The sequence below is a fragment of the Chrysemys picta genome, chromosome 3 (assembly GCF_011386835.1).
Source record: "Chrysemys picta bellii isolate R12L10 chromosome 3, ASM1138683v2, whole genome shotgun sequence".
In the NCBI taxonomy this organism is placed as follows: domain Eukaryota; kingdom Metazoa; phylum Chordata; order Testudines; family Emydidae; genus Chrysemys; species Chrysemys picta.
This window is the reverse complement of record NC_088793.1, coordinates 125,570,050-125,586,441: the sequence shown is the minus strand read 5'-3', so window position 1 is coordinate 125,586,441 and position 16,392 is coordinate 125,570,050. Positions and strand designations below refer to the sequence as shown.

Here is a 16,392-nt window from a genome sequence, read left to right as displayed (position 1 = left end):
TGATCAAATGTAGCCCTTTTTTCTGTTCATGAAGTTTTCATGAACAGACTTTGATCTTCGCAATTTTACAATACTTATGCACACACATGTCAACTTCTGGATTGTTAATGAACTATTCAACTACATGCTCAGATTGTCAATCATGAATAATGAATCGCATAATATGGCTTCTTCTCTCTGAGTCAAATGATTAAACCTCTTTAAATGGGCTGAACACATCTGGGCACAAATGGCAAATATCTTGTTTTCATGCAAATAGAGCAGTTACTCAAAGAACATCCATTCTCCAGACGTTCATGTGAAATAGCTGTTCAGAAATCAAACGTTTACAAACACTGTTACTATTCAACCAGCTTTAACTGGATGTGTAAAGAACTGATAATATTAAACATGTCACCTTTAGGAGAGGGCAATAGGGTAGAAAATGAAGCTTACAAGGGCCAGCTAAGCCAATTGTTTGTGAAGTAAAAACTAAACACTTTGAGCTATTAACTTTTCCTTAGAATTCTTGCTGTCTCAGTATCCATTACTTCATCAACTTCAGCAAATGCTCTCCCCTCAAACCACAGTACTTGATTACATAAATGTCTTATTTTTGTAGGTCTTTCTGGTGAGGAAGATCAAAGGATCTGATGCTGGCCAGCTTTATGCAATGAAGGTACTTAAGAAAGCAACTCTGAAAGGTATGGATTAAGACACTGAGCTGAAAACGCTATCTCTTGTACTAGAGTATACTTTTATTGCAATGTTTAGGATTTGTTGGCATAGTTTTGTAGGATTTAGGAACACAAAAGCATGTTCTTATCAGCCTCCATCATTCAACTTCCTCATTATGGACTGGACTGAACTGAACTTACTAAAACTCCACACTTTCAGTGCAACATTGTGCCTTAATAATTGCACCCAAAATTTTGCACCTCCAAGTTATTTGCAGGATCAAATAATAGATGTGGAAATAGCAACAGAGGGTCCTGTGGCACCTTTAAGACTAACAGCAGTATAGGGAGCATAAGCTTTCATGGGTAAGAACCTCACTTCTTCTGAAGAAGTGAGGTTCTTACCCATGAAAGCTTATGCTCCCTATACTGCTGTTAGTCTTAAAGGTGCCACAGGACCCTCTGTTGCTTTTTACAGATTCAGACTAACACGGCTACCCCTCTGAGAGATGTGGAAATGTTATTTTACAGCACCTGCAAATCAGGCAATAGGTGCAGGTGCTCTCATTTTCACCTGCAGTAAATTGCAGGCAGTGTTATTTGTGGGCACCAAATTAGAGGGCAGTTCCAAAAATTGATCCCTAAAATTTTTACATCAAAAAAGTTTTTTTCATTTTTCAATATTTAAGAATTTTTAAGAAAATGCTCAATATTGTTGTCACTGTCACTAGAAGATGCAGTTATATTTTGTGTTCATAAGAACTAAAATGTTTAGGCAAGGAAAGCTGTGCACTGATTGTTAACAAAAAAAAAAGTAAATAATGAAGAGAAATTGTTGTTCCATCTGTAATAGGTACCATAGCTCAATCTGAGTAGCAAAGACAGACTTGGTTGCCGTATGGAAAAATAAAATGTTCTGCTTTCTCATTTTATTCTAGTTATAGCTGTGGTTGAGATAGAGTTCAGTGTTTTCAATTCACTTGTTTTTTTTCTTTGCTGGCCATACAGTATGGGAGCCAGAAATTAAATAAGGAATTTGGTATTTGCTAATTCTGCATGACTTATTCACTATTTTAATAAGGATTATTTATAGTTCTTCTGGGGTTACTTTTAATTTGTATCTGAGAAAATAACTAACTATTGATAAAAGTAACCCTATTGAATGATTCTCATTACATATTTGAAAACTCACGGGCTCAAACTTTCAAGAATGACCAGTTATTTCTGGGTGCCTAACATCTCTCAATTTGGATATCTACAAATTCTAGGTAATCTTGGTTATGACTAACAACACAGTAGACGTCAAGTGGCTGATGACATGACACAGCAATTCTCTTGACCACCAACCAAAACATGCAAACAGAAAACTAAGCACTCACATAGCATTATCTGACGTCAAAGCCCTTTACAAACATTAACTACAAATGCTGAAGCAGCTGCTGGTCTTTCCATTTAGAATTTATATAGAAGAGTTTGCACTCTGCTGTTTTTCCTGGAATAAACATCCATCTAAATATTTCTGATTCTAATGGATAAATATTTGTGTGTTTATACATGGTTTATAATGGAGAAAATCCTCAAGTCTTTATTCATAGTCAAATTCTGCAGTACCTCAACTAATCAAAACTGAGTGTTCTCCACCTGTGAAAATTATTTCTGCCCTCAGAAAGCTTGTTACTATTTTTGTGATCCCACAAAAACGTAACCCTTCCTTTGCGAGAGTTTATGTTTTGACATCCCCCGTATAGATGAGTAAGGTCCTTGGAGCAGGAATGACCTCTGGCTTTCTGTCGTGTGCAGCACCAAGTACACGCTCACCACTTAACAAATAATAGGATACACTATGTGCAGTTTTGTAGCTGTGTTGGCCCCAGGATATTAGGCTGTGGGTATGTCTACACTGGAAACTTCAAAGAGCTGCCGCAGGAACGCTCTTGCAGCAGCGCTTTGAAGTGTGAGTGTGGTTGCATGCTCCTGGTAATCCACCTCCACAAGGGGATTAGCTCCGAGCGCTGGGAGCCTGTTTACACTAGTGCTTTAAAGCGCTCAGACTTGCTGCGCTCGGGGGGGGGGGTGATGTTTCACACCCCTGAGCCAGCAAGTTAGAGCGCTATAAAATGTAAGTGTAGATGAGCCCTGTGTCTACACTGCCACTTTCGGCGCTAAAACTTTAGTTGTTCGGGGGTGTGAAAAAACACTCCAGTGAGCGACACAAGTTTTAGCGCTGAAAAGCACCAGTATAGAGAGCGCTTTATCACTGAGAGTGGGGAGACACCCCCTCATTCGGGGTGTTTATTTTTGTGACTACACTGCCCATGTCACATACCCTTAGAGAGAGGAGGTGGAACAGATTGTTTAGCATAAGTAGCTAACACACATTTCAAGGGGTCATTCAAGGTGAAGTGGCCTGTTAACACCTTTCCAGTCATGAAGCAGGGAGGGGGAAAACCAGGGTGAGGTTGTTAGCAGGTTACAGATTGGATTTATGGCTTATTACAGCAGTGTGTCTCTTCAGTCTGTGATTTTTAGTGTCTAGCAAAAAAATTAAGTTCACAGGCTTGTCTTTTGAAGGTGTTGTGCAAGTTTATTTTGAGGATGAGGACTGAGAGCTCAGATGAGTGATCACTTTGTGAAAAGTGTTGACCCACAGGTGATGTGGTGTTTTTGTCTCATGTTTCTGTGCGAGTTCCTTCGAGCATGTAGTAATTGTCTGGTTTCACCCATGTTGTTGGGGCATTATGGCCCTGGATCTGGTACATCACATGGTGTGATAAGCACATGTAAGACCCATACATCTTGAAAGGTGTGTTGTGGGGGGTGTTGACCCTCATAGCAGTGGAGAGATGGCTGCAGGTTTTGCATCTGTTCTGGCAGGGTTTTGTGCTGTTTTGAGTTGGGGTCATGGACATTGACTCCGTGGGTGCTCCGGGGCTAGAGCACCCATGGGGGAAAAAATGGTGGGTGCTGAGCACCCACCAGGAGCCCCCTTACCAGCTTCCCCCCCCATCAGTGCCTCCCCCTCCCTCCCTGCGACTACCGCCCACCGCAAACAGCTGTTTTATGGTGTGCAGGCGGGACGGGGCAGGAGCAAGGACACGGGGCGCGCTCAGGGGAAGGTATGGGGCGGGGAGGGGGTGGAACTGGGCATGAAGAGGTGGGGTGGGGGTGGAGCAGGGGCGGGAAGGGAATGGGGCCTTGGGGAAAGGGTGGAGTGGGGGCAAGAGCTCCCCCGGCACTTTGGAAAGTCAGCACCTGTGGTTGTCGTGTCTTGGTCTGTGGGGAGCTTGTTTCTGATGATGAGCTTGGAGAGATAGGGAGGTAGTTTGAAGGTCAAAAGAAATTCTACAACCTCATCTCTCATGAAACCACCCCAGAGACCTTCTGCATGCTTCCCAAGATACACAAACAAGGGAACCCATCATACCTGGTCCTTGCACTCTTACTGACAGAATATCAGGACTCATAGAAACCATCCTCAAACCACTCACTGCACAAATGTCCAGCTTCCTCCAGGACATAACTGGCTTACTCCACAACATAAACAAATTCTCTCAGAACCAGGGCCAGCTCCAGGGTTTTGGCTGCCCCAAGCAGCCCAAAAAAAAATAAATAAGCCCCAATCGCGATCTGCGGCGGCAATTTGGCAGGAGGTCCTTCGCTCCCAGGCGGAGTGAGGAACCGTTCGCCGAATTGCCGCCGAATACCTGGACATGCAGCCCCTCTCCGGAGCGGCCGCCCCAAGCACCTGCTTGACAAGCTGGTGCCTGGAGCTGGCCCTGCTCAAACATCATCCTTGCCACCAGGGACCTCCCTATACATCAACATTCCTCACAAGGAAGGCATCCCTGCCAGCCTCAAATATTTACAAAACAATGGACCACACTCAGATATCCATGCCAAACTCATCCACATCATCCTCACCCATACAATTTTACATTCAACAGATGCTTCTGGTTCCCCTCCCCCTGCATCTGCACAACATCACCATGCTTCCTAGAATACTCCACAGCTGCTTTTCAGACCTTTAGGCCTTGGCTACACTTGGGAATTCACAGCGCTGCCGTGGCAGTGCTGTGAAGCGCGAATGTAGTCACGCCGCCAGCGCTGCGAGAGCTCTCTCGCAGCGCTGTATGTACTCCACCTCTCCGAGGGGAATAGCTTGCAGCGCTGCAAGCGAGCGTGCAGTGCTGCAGGCACTGATTACACTGGCACTTTACACTGCTGCACTCGCTGGGGGGGGGGTGTTTTCACACCCCTGAGCGCAGCAAGTTGCAGCGCTGTACAGCGCCAGTGTAGCCAAGGCCTTAGTGGTAACACCCGGAAGCTGTGACAGGAATGTGATCTCTGCCAGATCCCACCTGCTCCATTCAGATTGGTCACAGTGTGGAGATTCCAGTCAGCGGGTATGTTTTCACTGACTTTTGTGCCCCTAGGGATCAGCATAGGGTAAAGAACAAAAGCTTGTAGCCCAGGTCAAAGGAATGGGGAGATCCACATTAGCTTCTTACAAACATGTTATCTACCTCGAATTAACTGGCAATAAATTCACTTGAGTTACAAAAGTGAAGACAGCCCAGAAGTGTGGTGAAGGAAGGGAAATATTAAAAGAGCCGCAGTGAGAGCTGCTGTCAGTGAAGTTCCAAAGAATTTGGCTCAGAGGATAATAGTTTTGACAGCTTAATTTGATCTTTAAGTGAGTTCTAAATTGTCGCTGCCCACCCACACTGAGCAGGGCTGGAAATCCCTCCAACTTGAGGTATTTATTACCATGTCAAATGATGGGTGCAAATGCAGAAGCGCTTGCTAGCTATAATTCAGTAATTACTGGCAAAAGCATTGCTGCGCAGAACTTTTTTTTTTTTTTGCGCTACCCACCTTGCACTGAACTGCATAAAGCTGAATGTCCCCTCCTCATGAGTAAAGCTAAGATTTTTGTCATGGATATTTTTAGTAAAAGTCAGAGACAGGTCACAGCCTTTGTGAATTTTTAGCTATTGCCCGGAAGCCTGTGACCTGTCCCTGACTTTTACTAAAAATATCCCTGACAAAATGGGGAGGGAAGAGGGTCCCACACCTATAGTGGCTGAGACATCCAGGGGCCCCCACAGACTGACAGCTGGGCAGCTGCAGGGGGTTGCCACCCGCACTGCTGAGAGGTGGGGGTGCCCCACTGCCTATGGCGGCTAAGAGGTCCAGGACCTTCCCACAGACAGCTGGGCAGCTCTGGGGGGGGCCACTTCCCACAGCAGCTGGACACTCCGGGGAGGTCCGGCCACCTGCGGCAGCTGGCCAACTCCGGGGGGAAGGGGAGGGGAGATTCCCCCGGCTGCCTCTGGCAGCTGAGAGCTGCCCTGGGACTGAAGTGAACAGGTCACTGAGGTATCTGGAAATCACAGATTCCGTAACATAATCATAGCCTTACCCGTGAGTAGCCCTGGCAACCCCAAAAACCACATTGGTGGTTTTTCTGTATGAAGGTAAATTTACAACAACATAAGGGAAGCAGGAGGCGGGGGGGGTGGGGAATGACAGCTTAAAAAAAAAAAAAAAAAAAAGGCTGCAGAAAGCCTTGCCTGTTTGGATTAGTCTGAGGAGCTAGTTTGTGGGTAAAGAAGAGTATGAGGCATTTAATGCATGTTTTAACCAAGGGTTACCCACTTATGGTGAATCTCTTATTCTTTGTCAGTAGATAATCTCTCCAGGCTAGTTATGCCTCATTAGTCAGCATGATCCCAGAGTTCAGTGACAGCAAAGGTGGTTGTAAAAACAGTACAGAACCTTTCACCTTCAGCAATCAGTAATTTCCAGCATTCACAGCTCACAATGAGCCAGTTCTGTACCAAGAGAGCTCTGAAGTTCAAATATATCTGTCTATAGAAAAACATAGTATTTAGAGATGGAAAAGATCTATTAGATAATTGAGTCCCTCCCCCTTCAAAGGCAAATGTATCCCCAGTTGAGGCTGTATTGTATTTTAAACTGATATTGGATGTTAAATATTAAACAGTCTTAGAATGGAACAGTTGCAAGGATATGAGTAGTACACACACACTCTTGTGACAAGAAAAATAACCCTTACTAGTATTAAAATAGTACATGTATGAATAGTCCTATGTTTATTGCATGGATATTTGATAGTGGAAAATGCTATAGCTGGGTATAGATCAAACCAAAATTAGTTACTTAATGACCCATTGCCTTCAGTGCTTGCTGCTGGGTGCTTAGCACTTCTGAAAATGAGACCATTTATTTTGAACCCTAAATAAGGATTTAGAAAACTAATTTTAGGCACTCACTTGAGGAAAAAACTTTGATAATAATACTTAAAATTTGGAAGTATCTGTTAGCTGGATACTAAATGGGGATACAAAGCTGCAGTTAGGGATGTTTGCAGAACTTAAACTCTGAATTTTCTGACTTTCAAATTTTTAGTGTTTCTTTTAAACCAAGATATTAACATGAGGTTCTTTTTGTTTAATCTATATTTTCAAACTTAAAATTGCATTAAAGTACTACTTGTCTGGGAATTTCTTTAAAGTTGTGAGGTTTTGAATAAGCCCTTTAAAATATTTCCACTTCTTAACACTATAAGAATTATTTTCTTGGAAGTATTTTTTTGGAAAACAGACAAGAATATAATATGTTTAACAAAAAACTGGAGTATTTCAATGAAGCAGGGCTGCCCTTCACACCCACTGAAACCCAGAGGACAGAAGCAGTGGGGCTCCTCTGTACTCTGTCGGAGACATGGCACACAGGAAGGACAAATTTACTAACTTGATTCTCACATGGTTGCGCTTAAGGTGTTTACAGGCTCCATCAGCTCTGCCAGAAAAGGTTCAAAGTTCCTTGAGCAGGAGCTGTTTTGAATCACATAAATTATAAACTCCACTAAACATATCTGAAGAGTTTGTTGTAATGGAATACGAGGACTAACTAGAGTTCAAGCATGAAGACACAGCCTTATAACATGTTCTATAGTAATTGGCACCGAAACTGTAGCCGTATATCAGTGCGTTTGAACTTCATAATTATAGCTGTACTGGCAATACCTGCAGATTTTGTAAACTTTGTAGTGGGAAGCTTCTAGAGTTTTTGAGGGACAGAAGCTATTTGGCTCCCAGAGCACAGCAGTTTCTGCCACACTGCAGTTTATGGAGCTTACACACAGCATAGTGTTTATCTCCCAAGTTTCTAAATTCCTTGAACAAATGGCACAGTCTGTATCTGCAGAGTTGGTGATCTCTGAGACCAAGCTATTTGGTTTATGGTGTTTACAGCTGTGCTGATTATGCTGTAGAATTTACAGATTCTGAAAAGTCTAAAGAATTTTATTAATTCTACAGAACTTGGAGTTCTCAGAGGTTAAAATAATCATAACAAACTTCAAATTAAACACACACATATATACAAAAGTCCCAGACAGTAGATGTCACTCAGGACAGCATGCATCAAAAAATTGGAGTTTCTATACTGGTAACAGTGGCTTACGTGTTCAACCATCAGGTGCAGTAATTCACTCAGTTTTCCCCCTCACTGTGCCTGCCTCAGTTTCCTGTTGGTGGTTGTGTAGTTTAGACCTGAGGCTAACCCAGGGGTCTCAAACACGCAGCACGCGGGCTGCATGTGGCCCACGGAGCTCTTCCCTGTGGCCTGCCAAACTCCTCGCACTCCCACCCCCTGAGTTATTTTATGTGGCAGCTAAGCTTCCTGCTCGCTGCTCCCCAATGTTTGGGGCCAGGTCTCTCCCCCGGCTCCACCTGCCACCCCCACGTGTCTCCCCCGAGTGTCCCCCGGGCTCACTTGCTGCCCCTTCACTGCCCCGGAGCCTGCCGCTCATGGTGACTCCACTCCGCTCTGCCAGCTTCCAGCATCATCGGCTGCCGCAGGGTCCTAGTGCCCCCCTCCACTATGGCCAGGGCAGGCTGCCCTTCCTCTGACCTTCTGCCCTAGTCCTGAGCCTCTCCAATGTCCTGAGCCTCTCCAATGCCCCAAACCCCTCATCCCCAGCCCCACAGCCCTCTCCCCTGCACCCCCTCCTATCCCCAAACTCCATCCCAGAGCTTGTACCCCCAGCCCGGAGCCTGCACCCAGCACCCAAACTGCATCCCAGAGCCTGCACCCCAGACCCTCTCCCCCACCCAAACTCCCTCCCAGAGCCTTAGTCAGGGGGGGTGGAGTTTTGGGGGGGGCAGGTTCTGGGCACCACCAAAATTTCTACAAACCTGCCACCCCTGGAAGAGGCAGAGCAGGGGTGGAGTGGTGGTGCAGCCCAGTGCAGTGGGGTGGGGGCTTTAACAGAAGTAAATCTAACTACGTGCGTGGTTTGTCCTTTGAGTGAGGTGCATTACTGTTGGTGGCACTTAGCACTTTCTAGAAGGGAGGGGGGAGGAGCAAGGAGCCGCACGCTCAGGGGAGGAGGTGGAGAAGAAACGGGGCAGGGGCGGGGCCTCATGGAAGGGGTGGGGCGGGGCCAGGGACAGTGAGCGGGGGGGTCTGATGCAGCCCTCGGGCCAATGCACTAGTCCCCATGTGGCCCTCGTGGTCATTTGAGTTTGAGACTCCTGGGCTAACCCCTAAAACTTCTCTGGTTTTGTTGTAACAAGTCCACTGAAACAACATATATATGGAGAGTCTAAACATTCACCCCTTGGTGCAGAGTTTACAAATAACACATCACCCAAATAAACAAATTTCACTCATTGATGCACAGGTACAGAGTCCTATACTACTGGATGCTTCCACAGCCTGTGTTAAACCTTTGAACAGAACTACTCTCTCATAATCTCTGGTTTTCTAGCCCAAAACATTGCCTCTTCTTAAGCCCTCCCTCATCCTTTTACTGGCCCTCAAGACCCATGCCCAAGCTTTCCAAAACCCTGGAGGGCCCTTTGCCTCGAGAGACCCAACAGTATGTTCTGTCCCTTTCAGGTCAAGAGACCCACAATAGGTCATCCCTGGTCACCCACTAGTCTGAGGGAAGACTGCTGCTTATATTTCCCCAGCAACCTGCTCCACAGTCATTGTTGCCTAACATACAGATCCCCTACTCCTTGGGAGCTACAAGTCCCAGAATGTCATGGTTCTGAATCTGGAAAATGGACAGAGCTGGACCCTGATATGAAAAACAAAATGTGGTGTATGCTCTTAATGGATCACTTGAAAGATATTTTTGTGAAGAATGTAGCTATATGCCATAAAGAGAAATAATAGTCATGGTTATACAAGCTCTTTGTGTAAGAGAACATATATTCTGAGAATGTCACCCTGAACTGGAGAAATGTAAGTACTGCTGCTAGTATTGATTGCAAAATGATTCTCAAAAAGCCAACACAAAGACTTCAGGTCAAAACAGTTACCAAAAAAAAATCATATAGCATCACTGGAACTTTCTTTTTTATTGGCTGCATCTTTCCAAAGAGGTTCTTTAAAGATTGACTCACTTGCATCTAGATCTTAATTTTTGTACGTGTGTATTTATACTTCTTGCTGTTTTCTTTAGTAATTCAGAGCACAGGTTCAGATTTGGATGAGAGGGCAACTTTTCTCTCTAAAAATAAATTCTGAGCACACAGCATTTTGTGAGTTATATTGTCTCTTTCTATTCAAGCCAGCTGGAAATTCTCATTGTATAAGGTCCTGATCAAATTATAGCCTCATACCAATGATGCACTTAGAATTGTTAAGATCCTGCACTAGGGGGGAAAAAATCCCATTTCTGAGAACTTTAAGCCTCTAGGGTTATATAATTTCTTAAAATGCTATTGTCCTTCAGCAATGGAGTTTTTTTTAAATAGGAACTCAGTGTTATTCAATATAATTATACCTACAGGGCAGGAGGAATTATAAAACTGTGTGCTTGTACTTTTTAAAATAACGTATTGCCTAGTCTGCCCTTGTTTTAAACAATTGATGGAAACCCATCTGACTCCATCAGATGTCATTTTCAAAAGTTATCACGTTATATAGGGCCAAACAGAGAGATGCCATCGAGTTGAATATAGAGCCTCATTTTGGTCAGCCAAAATTAATCAGTTTGGAAACATGCACTCTACTAAATCCAGGGGAAAATAATTCAAAACACATCAGATGATGGGGGGGGGAATGAATACTGATTTGAATGACAGTCATTGTAGTAATTTAGTATTTTGCATGTTTAAAACTTAACTGGTTGGTTAATCACCATAACACAACCGTGAGGAAGGTGGGTGTTATGAGGAAGAACTCAGAGCTGATTCAAAGGCCAGATTCTCCATTGCTCCCAAACAAAAGTTAACCAAAGTCATCTAAGCCACACCTCTTCTCTACATTTTATTGGTTTTGTATTTTGTATCCATTGATGATTCAACCCAGGGTCAAATATAATCCCCTGGAATGCTTGGGCTTTTGAAAAGGCTACATCTGTGCAACCGGCTGATGTCACATTGGCTGATGTCAACAACTTTGGATAATAGGAAGCCCTACGACTAGTCACAGCCCAAGCCAGAATCGAAAGAAATTGACTCCTAGAGCAAGTTCCATTTCTGGTCTTTTAGCGGTGAGTAACTGGTGGTCTAGGTACTGTGAAGGAATGTACTACTCCTTTAAAGGATAGGCTGGAGCCTATGGCTGGGACAGCTTGGGGTGTAACAAGGAGGCCCTGCCCCACTCTAGGGCTGTGCTATATAAACAGGAAGAGGAAGTTGAGCAAGAGAGGAAAGTATTAGTGCAATAGGACTCTACAGAGATTTTTATTTATTTATTTTAATCTAGAAAAAACTGCAAATGTATTTCAGGGAAATACCCTGATTGCATAAACATACGTAGCAATTTCTTCCACAGAACAAATTTCTGTTGCATTAGTTTTGACCAGTTTTCTCTTATGCTTGCACTCATGCTCAAATTATCTAAAATTACTCTTGATACATGTTGGGTTTTACCTGGCTGTCAATGAGATAGGGAAAGAAAATGTGGAGCCTTTTTCAAAATGTATTATATTTATAAAAAAAAAAAAAAAAAAAAAAAAGCAACTGCCCTTGATCCGCAAAGTGCCCGCTGAAGTTATTTCCGTAGAATGGACTGTCGAACCATTGGCAACTTTTTGAAATCTCCAACAAATTGATTAGCATTCCTCCAAATGGTTGGGTTGACATGTGCAGGTTCACTTGTCTACATCTTGCATTTTTAATTTTTTTCAAGTACTGAGCAGCATATCATACTCATTTCATCAGGGATATTAAAATTGCAATTTTCCAAAGCCTTTTGTTACTTATGATCCAATTTGCTATCTAGCTCTTTAAAGTTTCCATAAATTCAAATATGTAGAACACAATAAATTAGTGGCCCTAGAAACATAGCTGCAGCTCCTGTTTTTTTTTTTTTTTTTTTTAATTGAAAGCTTTCAGACCCAAATTTGCTATAAAAAGCTCAAATAATAGACTTGATCATAGTGCTTTTAGAACTTCCCAACTTTGTCTGATGGCAGCTATTTGCAATTGTAGTAAAACCAAAATCTGCTGCTGTTCTGTAGAAAAGACCGCATGTAGTATTTCATACTGTTGAGTATCAATATATCACTCTTTGCTTTTGTTGTAGATATAAAAGATTGAAGACCACCCAGATTGTTGTAGTTATTATGAGTAGCCCTCCTAGTCGTGACTGAGCTCTATAGCACACGTTCCAATTTCAACCTGTCTAGCTACTCAATTTGGTCCCATACCACCAGCAGCCATCCACTTATGTAACCAGGATTATTTTCAACACCAGCTTCATATTCATCCTTAACAACTACAATTTCTGACATCTGAGGCTCTTGCAAAACATTTGCCTCAAAATTATCTTTCCATGTATAGAATCTGTTTGCCAATTGCTTCGTATTTTGCTATGTGACCTTCAAAACGATGTGTTAACGATGATAATTGTTCTAGTCTGTATCTGGCACAGATCAGCAGGTGTTCTTCCTTTAACCCACCTTTGTCCTTTTTTGTAATATTTTGTGAACTCTATTGGCTTATGCTGTGGACAAATTTCTAGTACAGAAGGAAGAGCAGTGTCTTCTGCTTTCAGTGTGGATTGCTAGCTATTGTTCTAATTGAACATTAACTGATGCAAATACCCAGCTGCAATGATACAATGAGCATACCAGCAAAATGTTAAATGTTTCTTGGGCTGAGTAGTCAGATGGGAAAAACTGTACTGCAGTTTTTCCAATATTGTCCTTTTACATTGCTACGTTGAACATCACCAAACAATTCCTCAAGCATTCTCCACTTGGGTTCCCCTTTACTGTCATATTTAGCTTTGTAATTAAGTACAGCATCAATGGATAAGATGCACTGTATATCTGTATTGGCACATCATTGTTCACATATGAATTTATTGTGCAGGTTCATCAAAAGCTGTAAGTTGTCCCTGTCCTATTCTCGTGACCCGCTCAGTGGTGTCCTCTAAGTCAAATGGGAACTTAGAGCAGAACTCTTCATTACTGGTTTTCTGTTTTCGTTTTGTTTTTTTTCCCTATCCACCTAACTCTCCTATGGACTGATAACTGTTCTTCATCAGCACCGTAAAGCATTGGGGGTGATCCTTCAAACTATAAAACTTCCACAGGTGTTGAAAATCTGTATACCACCAAAAGTTCTCCACATAGAAATGTGGACAAATTAATGAAGAAATCAGCCCAATTTTGGAAGAACTATGAAACAATTAAAGGATTTTCCTTAAGTTTTGAACACCTTCCATTTACTGTATATTTTTTTGGCATTGCTAACTAATCTGTTTTTGAATCTAGCAGTTGATATAGCTCAAGCCAGTGCAAATCAGCTGCTCTTAATGTGAAGACCAGGGTCGGAGGTTGCAAAAACAGTATCCTGTCCAAGACTTCACTGTGGCATGTGCTAGTAGGTGTTAGTACCCCTCAAAGATGAATTGTAGAACATTAGATTTTTGGCAAGTATAAGCTCTGCTTTCAGTAGTCTTTCCTTTAGCTCATTAATACACCTCTACCCTGATATAATGCGACCGGATATAACACAAATTCAGCTATAACGTGGTAAAGCAGTGCGCTGGGAGGGGGGGGGGGGCTGTGCACTCTGACGGATCAAAGCAAGTTCGATATAATGCGGTTTCACCTGTAACGCGGTAAGATTTTTTTTTTTGGCTCCCGAGGACAGCGTGTTATCGGGGTAGAGGTGTACCATTTAATTCATTCCTTCATTGGGCAGTATTTCCTACAGGATAGAGCATTAGACTGGAATTCAGGAAACTCTGAATCTGTGCTTTGCTACTGACTGACTCGGTGACCTGGGAAGTCATTTCACTTCTCTGTGCATCAGTTTTTCCATCTGTAAAATGAGGATAATGATGCTGATCTCCTTTTGTAAAGTACACTGAGACCTACTGATAAGCACTATATCAGATCTAGGCGGTATTACACATACTATTCCATGCTGAGATGTGGTCTGTGGCGTTTTGGCAAAAAATCTATTTCTGTAATTCATGAAGTGTTTGAAATAGTCAGATTGACAGTTAGCAGTTGGCTCTCAGTGAGTAAATCTGCAATTCCATTGGGAAATAGCATTGTAAAGGCCATATCAATCTACCCAGTTTTCTCAACTCATTGATGGGCTGTAGAAATTTCTAGCCATAGTATAGGCTCATTTTCTACATGAGCAGTGTTGGTTCTGTTTGCTGAAGGAGTTGCACCAAGGGAGCACCCAACTGTAATCACCACTTACTCCTTCTCAGCTGCCTCCAATCATGGTACATTTGTAGTTGGCAGGTGACCAAATGCAACACTATCTTTAGGGAGCTGCAACAAACTGTTTTCATTTATTTCAATTTCCCCATAGAAAATATTACTACTTTTCAGTTACAAAAGAGCATTTTTACAGTTTTCCAGTTAACATGGAAATCAACATGCCTATTTCCTGTATTATCACAATAATACCCTTGAAGGCAGTGAGTTTAATCAATGCTGAAGCCACCTTGGTATAGCGTTGACATCTTGTGGAAAGTTGATCACCTGTCTGCAATAATCAAACTGCTGGCTGTTAATTCTGTATACCATGGGTAGCTAACCTATGGCACGTGTGCCAAAGGCAGCACGCGAGCTGATTTTCAGTGGCACTCACACTGCCCAGGTCCTGGTCACCGATCTGGGGGGCTCTGCATTTTAATTTAATTTTAAATGAAGCTTCTTAAACATTTTAAAAACTTTATTTACTTTACATACAACAATAGTTTAGTTATATATTATAGACTTATAGAAAGAGACCTTCTAAAAACATTAAAATGTATTACTGGCACACGAAACCTTAAATCAGAGTGAATAAATGAAGATCTGGCACACACACTGAAAGGTTACCGACCCCTGCTGTATATCAATGCTACTGGGCATACGCTGGCAATCTGCAGTACTTCACCCCAAACTAGCTTATGTAATTCAGGCGCCTGTGGTCTGGAATCCATGCAATTTTCATCAGAAAATATATTAATGGGATTTGTATATTTTCTACATCACTCACCAATGCTGTCAATTATGACAGTCCCTATCAACTCTCACCACAATTGTGGTTTTTGCTCCATGGGTTCCAGCCATCCAAATCCCAGAGAAAACCTGCTTCAATACAGAATTAACCCCAACCCTCACCTCCTCCTCTGATCTATGTACTCAAGTTGTCACCTCCCACCCCACACTGGAACCCATCAGGGTTATAATCAAACTACTATGTCCCTTTCCATACCCTAGTGGGACCCTATCCTGAAAGCGTTCCTGAAACCTCTCTTCTGGCCTTCATAAGTGCCCACCCTCCCCCAGCCAATCTCTCGAAGATCATAATCAGAAGCAAGCTCCCCACAGACCAGGATATATCATCTCAAAGCAGCACCAGAAACAAAACCTCCAGGCACATTTCCACTGCTACAATGACCAACAACCCTCCCCCCCCCCCCCCAACATAAGATCTGTGGGTCCTACATATGTGGTGTACCTCATGCAATGCACTAAATGCCCCAATATTAATTATGTGTGTGAAACCAGACAAACATTAAGCTCTTAAATGAACGCGGACAGGAAAATGATAAAAAACCAACACCCTAGCACCTCCTGGGTGAATACTTTTCACAAAGCGATCACTCTGTCTCTGACCTCTCAGTCCTCATCCTCAAAGGAAACCTCTACAACACTTTCCAAAGACAAGCCTGGGAGCTTGAATTCATAACTTTGCGAGACACTAAAAATCATGGTCTTAATAAAGAGACTGGATTTATGGCTTATTACAACAATCTATATTCCACTAACCTCCCTTTTGTCCTATGATTATAGGGGTGTTAATGAGCCTCTTCACCTTGAATGGTCTCTTAGAATAAGGGCTAAGTACTTATGCTAAACTATCTGTTCAGTCTTGTATTTAGCTGTGACACTAAGGCCTTGGCTACACTTGCAAGTTACAGCACTGTAAAGCCTCCCCCAGAGCTGTAACTCACTCCCCGTCCACACTGGCAGGGCACTTACAGCGCTGTATCTCCCTGGGTACGCCGCTGCAGGTACTCCACATCTCCGAGAGGAATAACAGCTGCAGCGGAGTGGCTACGACTCTCGGGTGTGAGTGTAAACGCTTGCAGCGCTGTACTAATCACCTTGTCAAGTGGCCAATCCTCCCCATTGTTGTGACCGGCTGCAGGAATGCGGAAGTGCCGGTTTCAAAGCTCGTAGGACAGAGAAAAGCAAACAGTTTGCAGCTTGCTTTGAGTGAGT

General features: G+C 43.1%; 1 protein-coding gene across 3 annotated transcripts in view; it reads left to right on the top strand.

Annotated features, from left to right (window-relative positions):
• RPS6KA2 (ribosomal protein S6 kinase A2) overlaps positions 1-16,392 on the top strand; it is a 446,243-nt gene that overhangs the window by 295,930 nt on the left and 133,921 nt on the right. For all 3 annotated transcript variants that reach the window (XM_065590436.1, XM_065590438.1, XM_065590437.1), the window contains one exon: positions 602-683. In XM_065590436.1, coding sequence (XP_065446508.1) covers positions 602-683 — 82 coding nt within the window. The remainder of the gene's footprint in view (positions 1-601; positions 684-16,392) is intronic.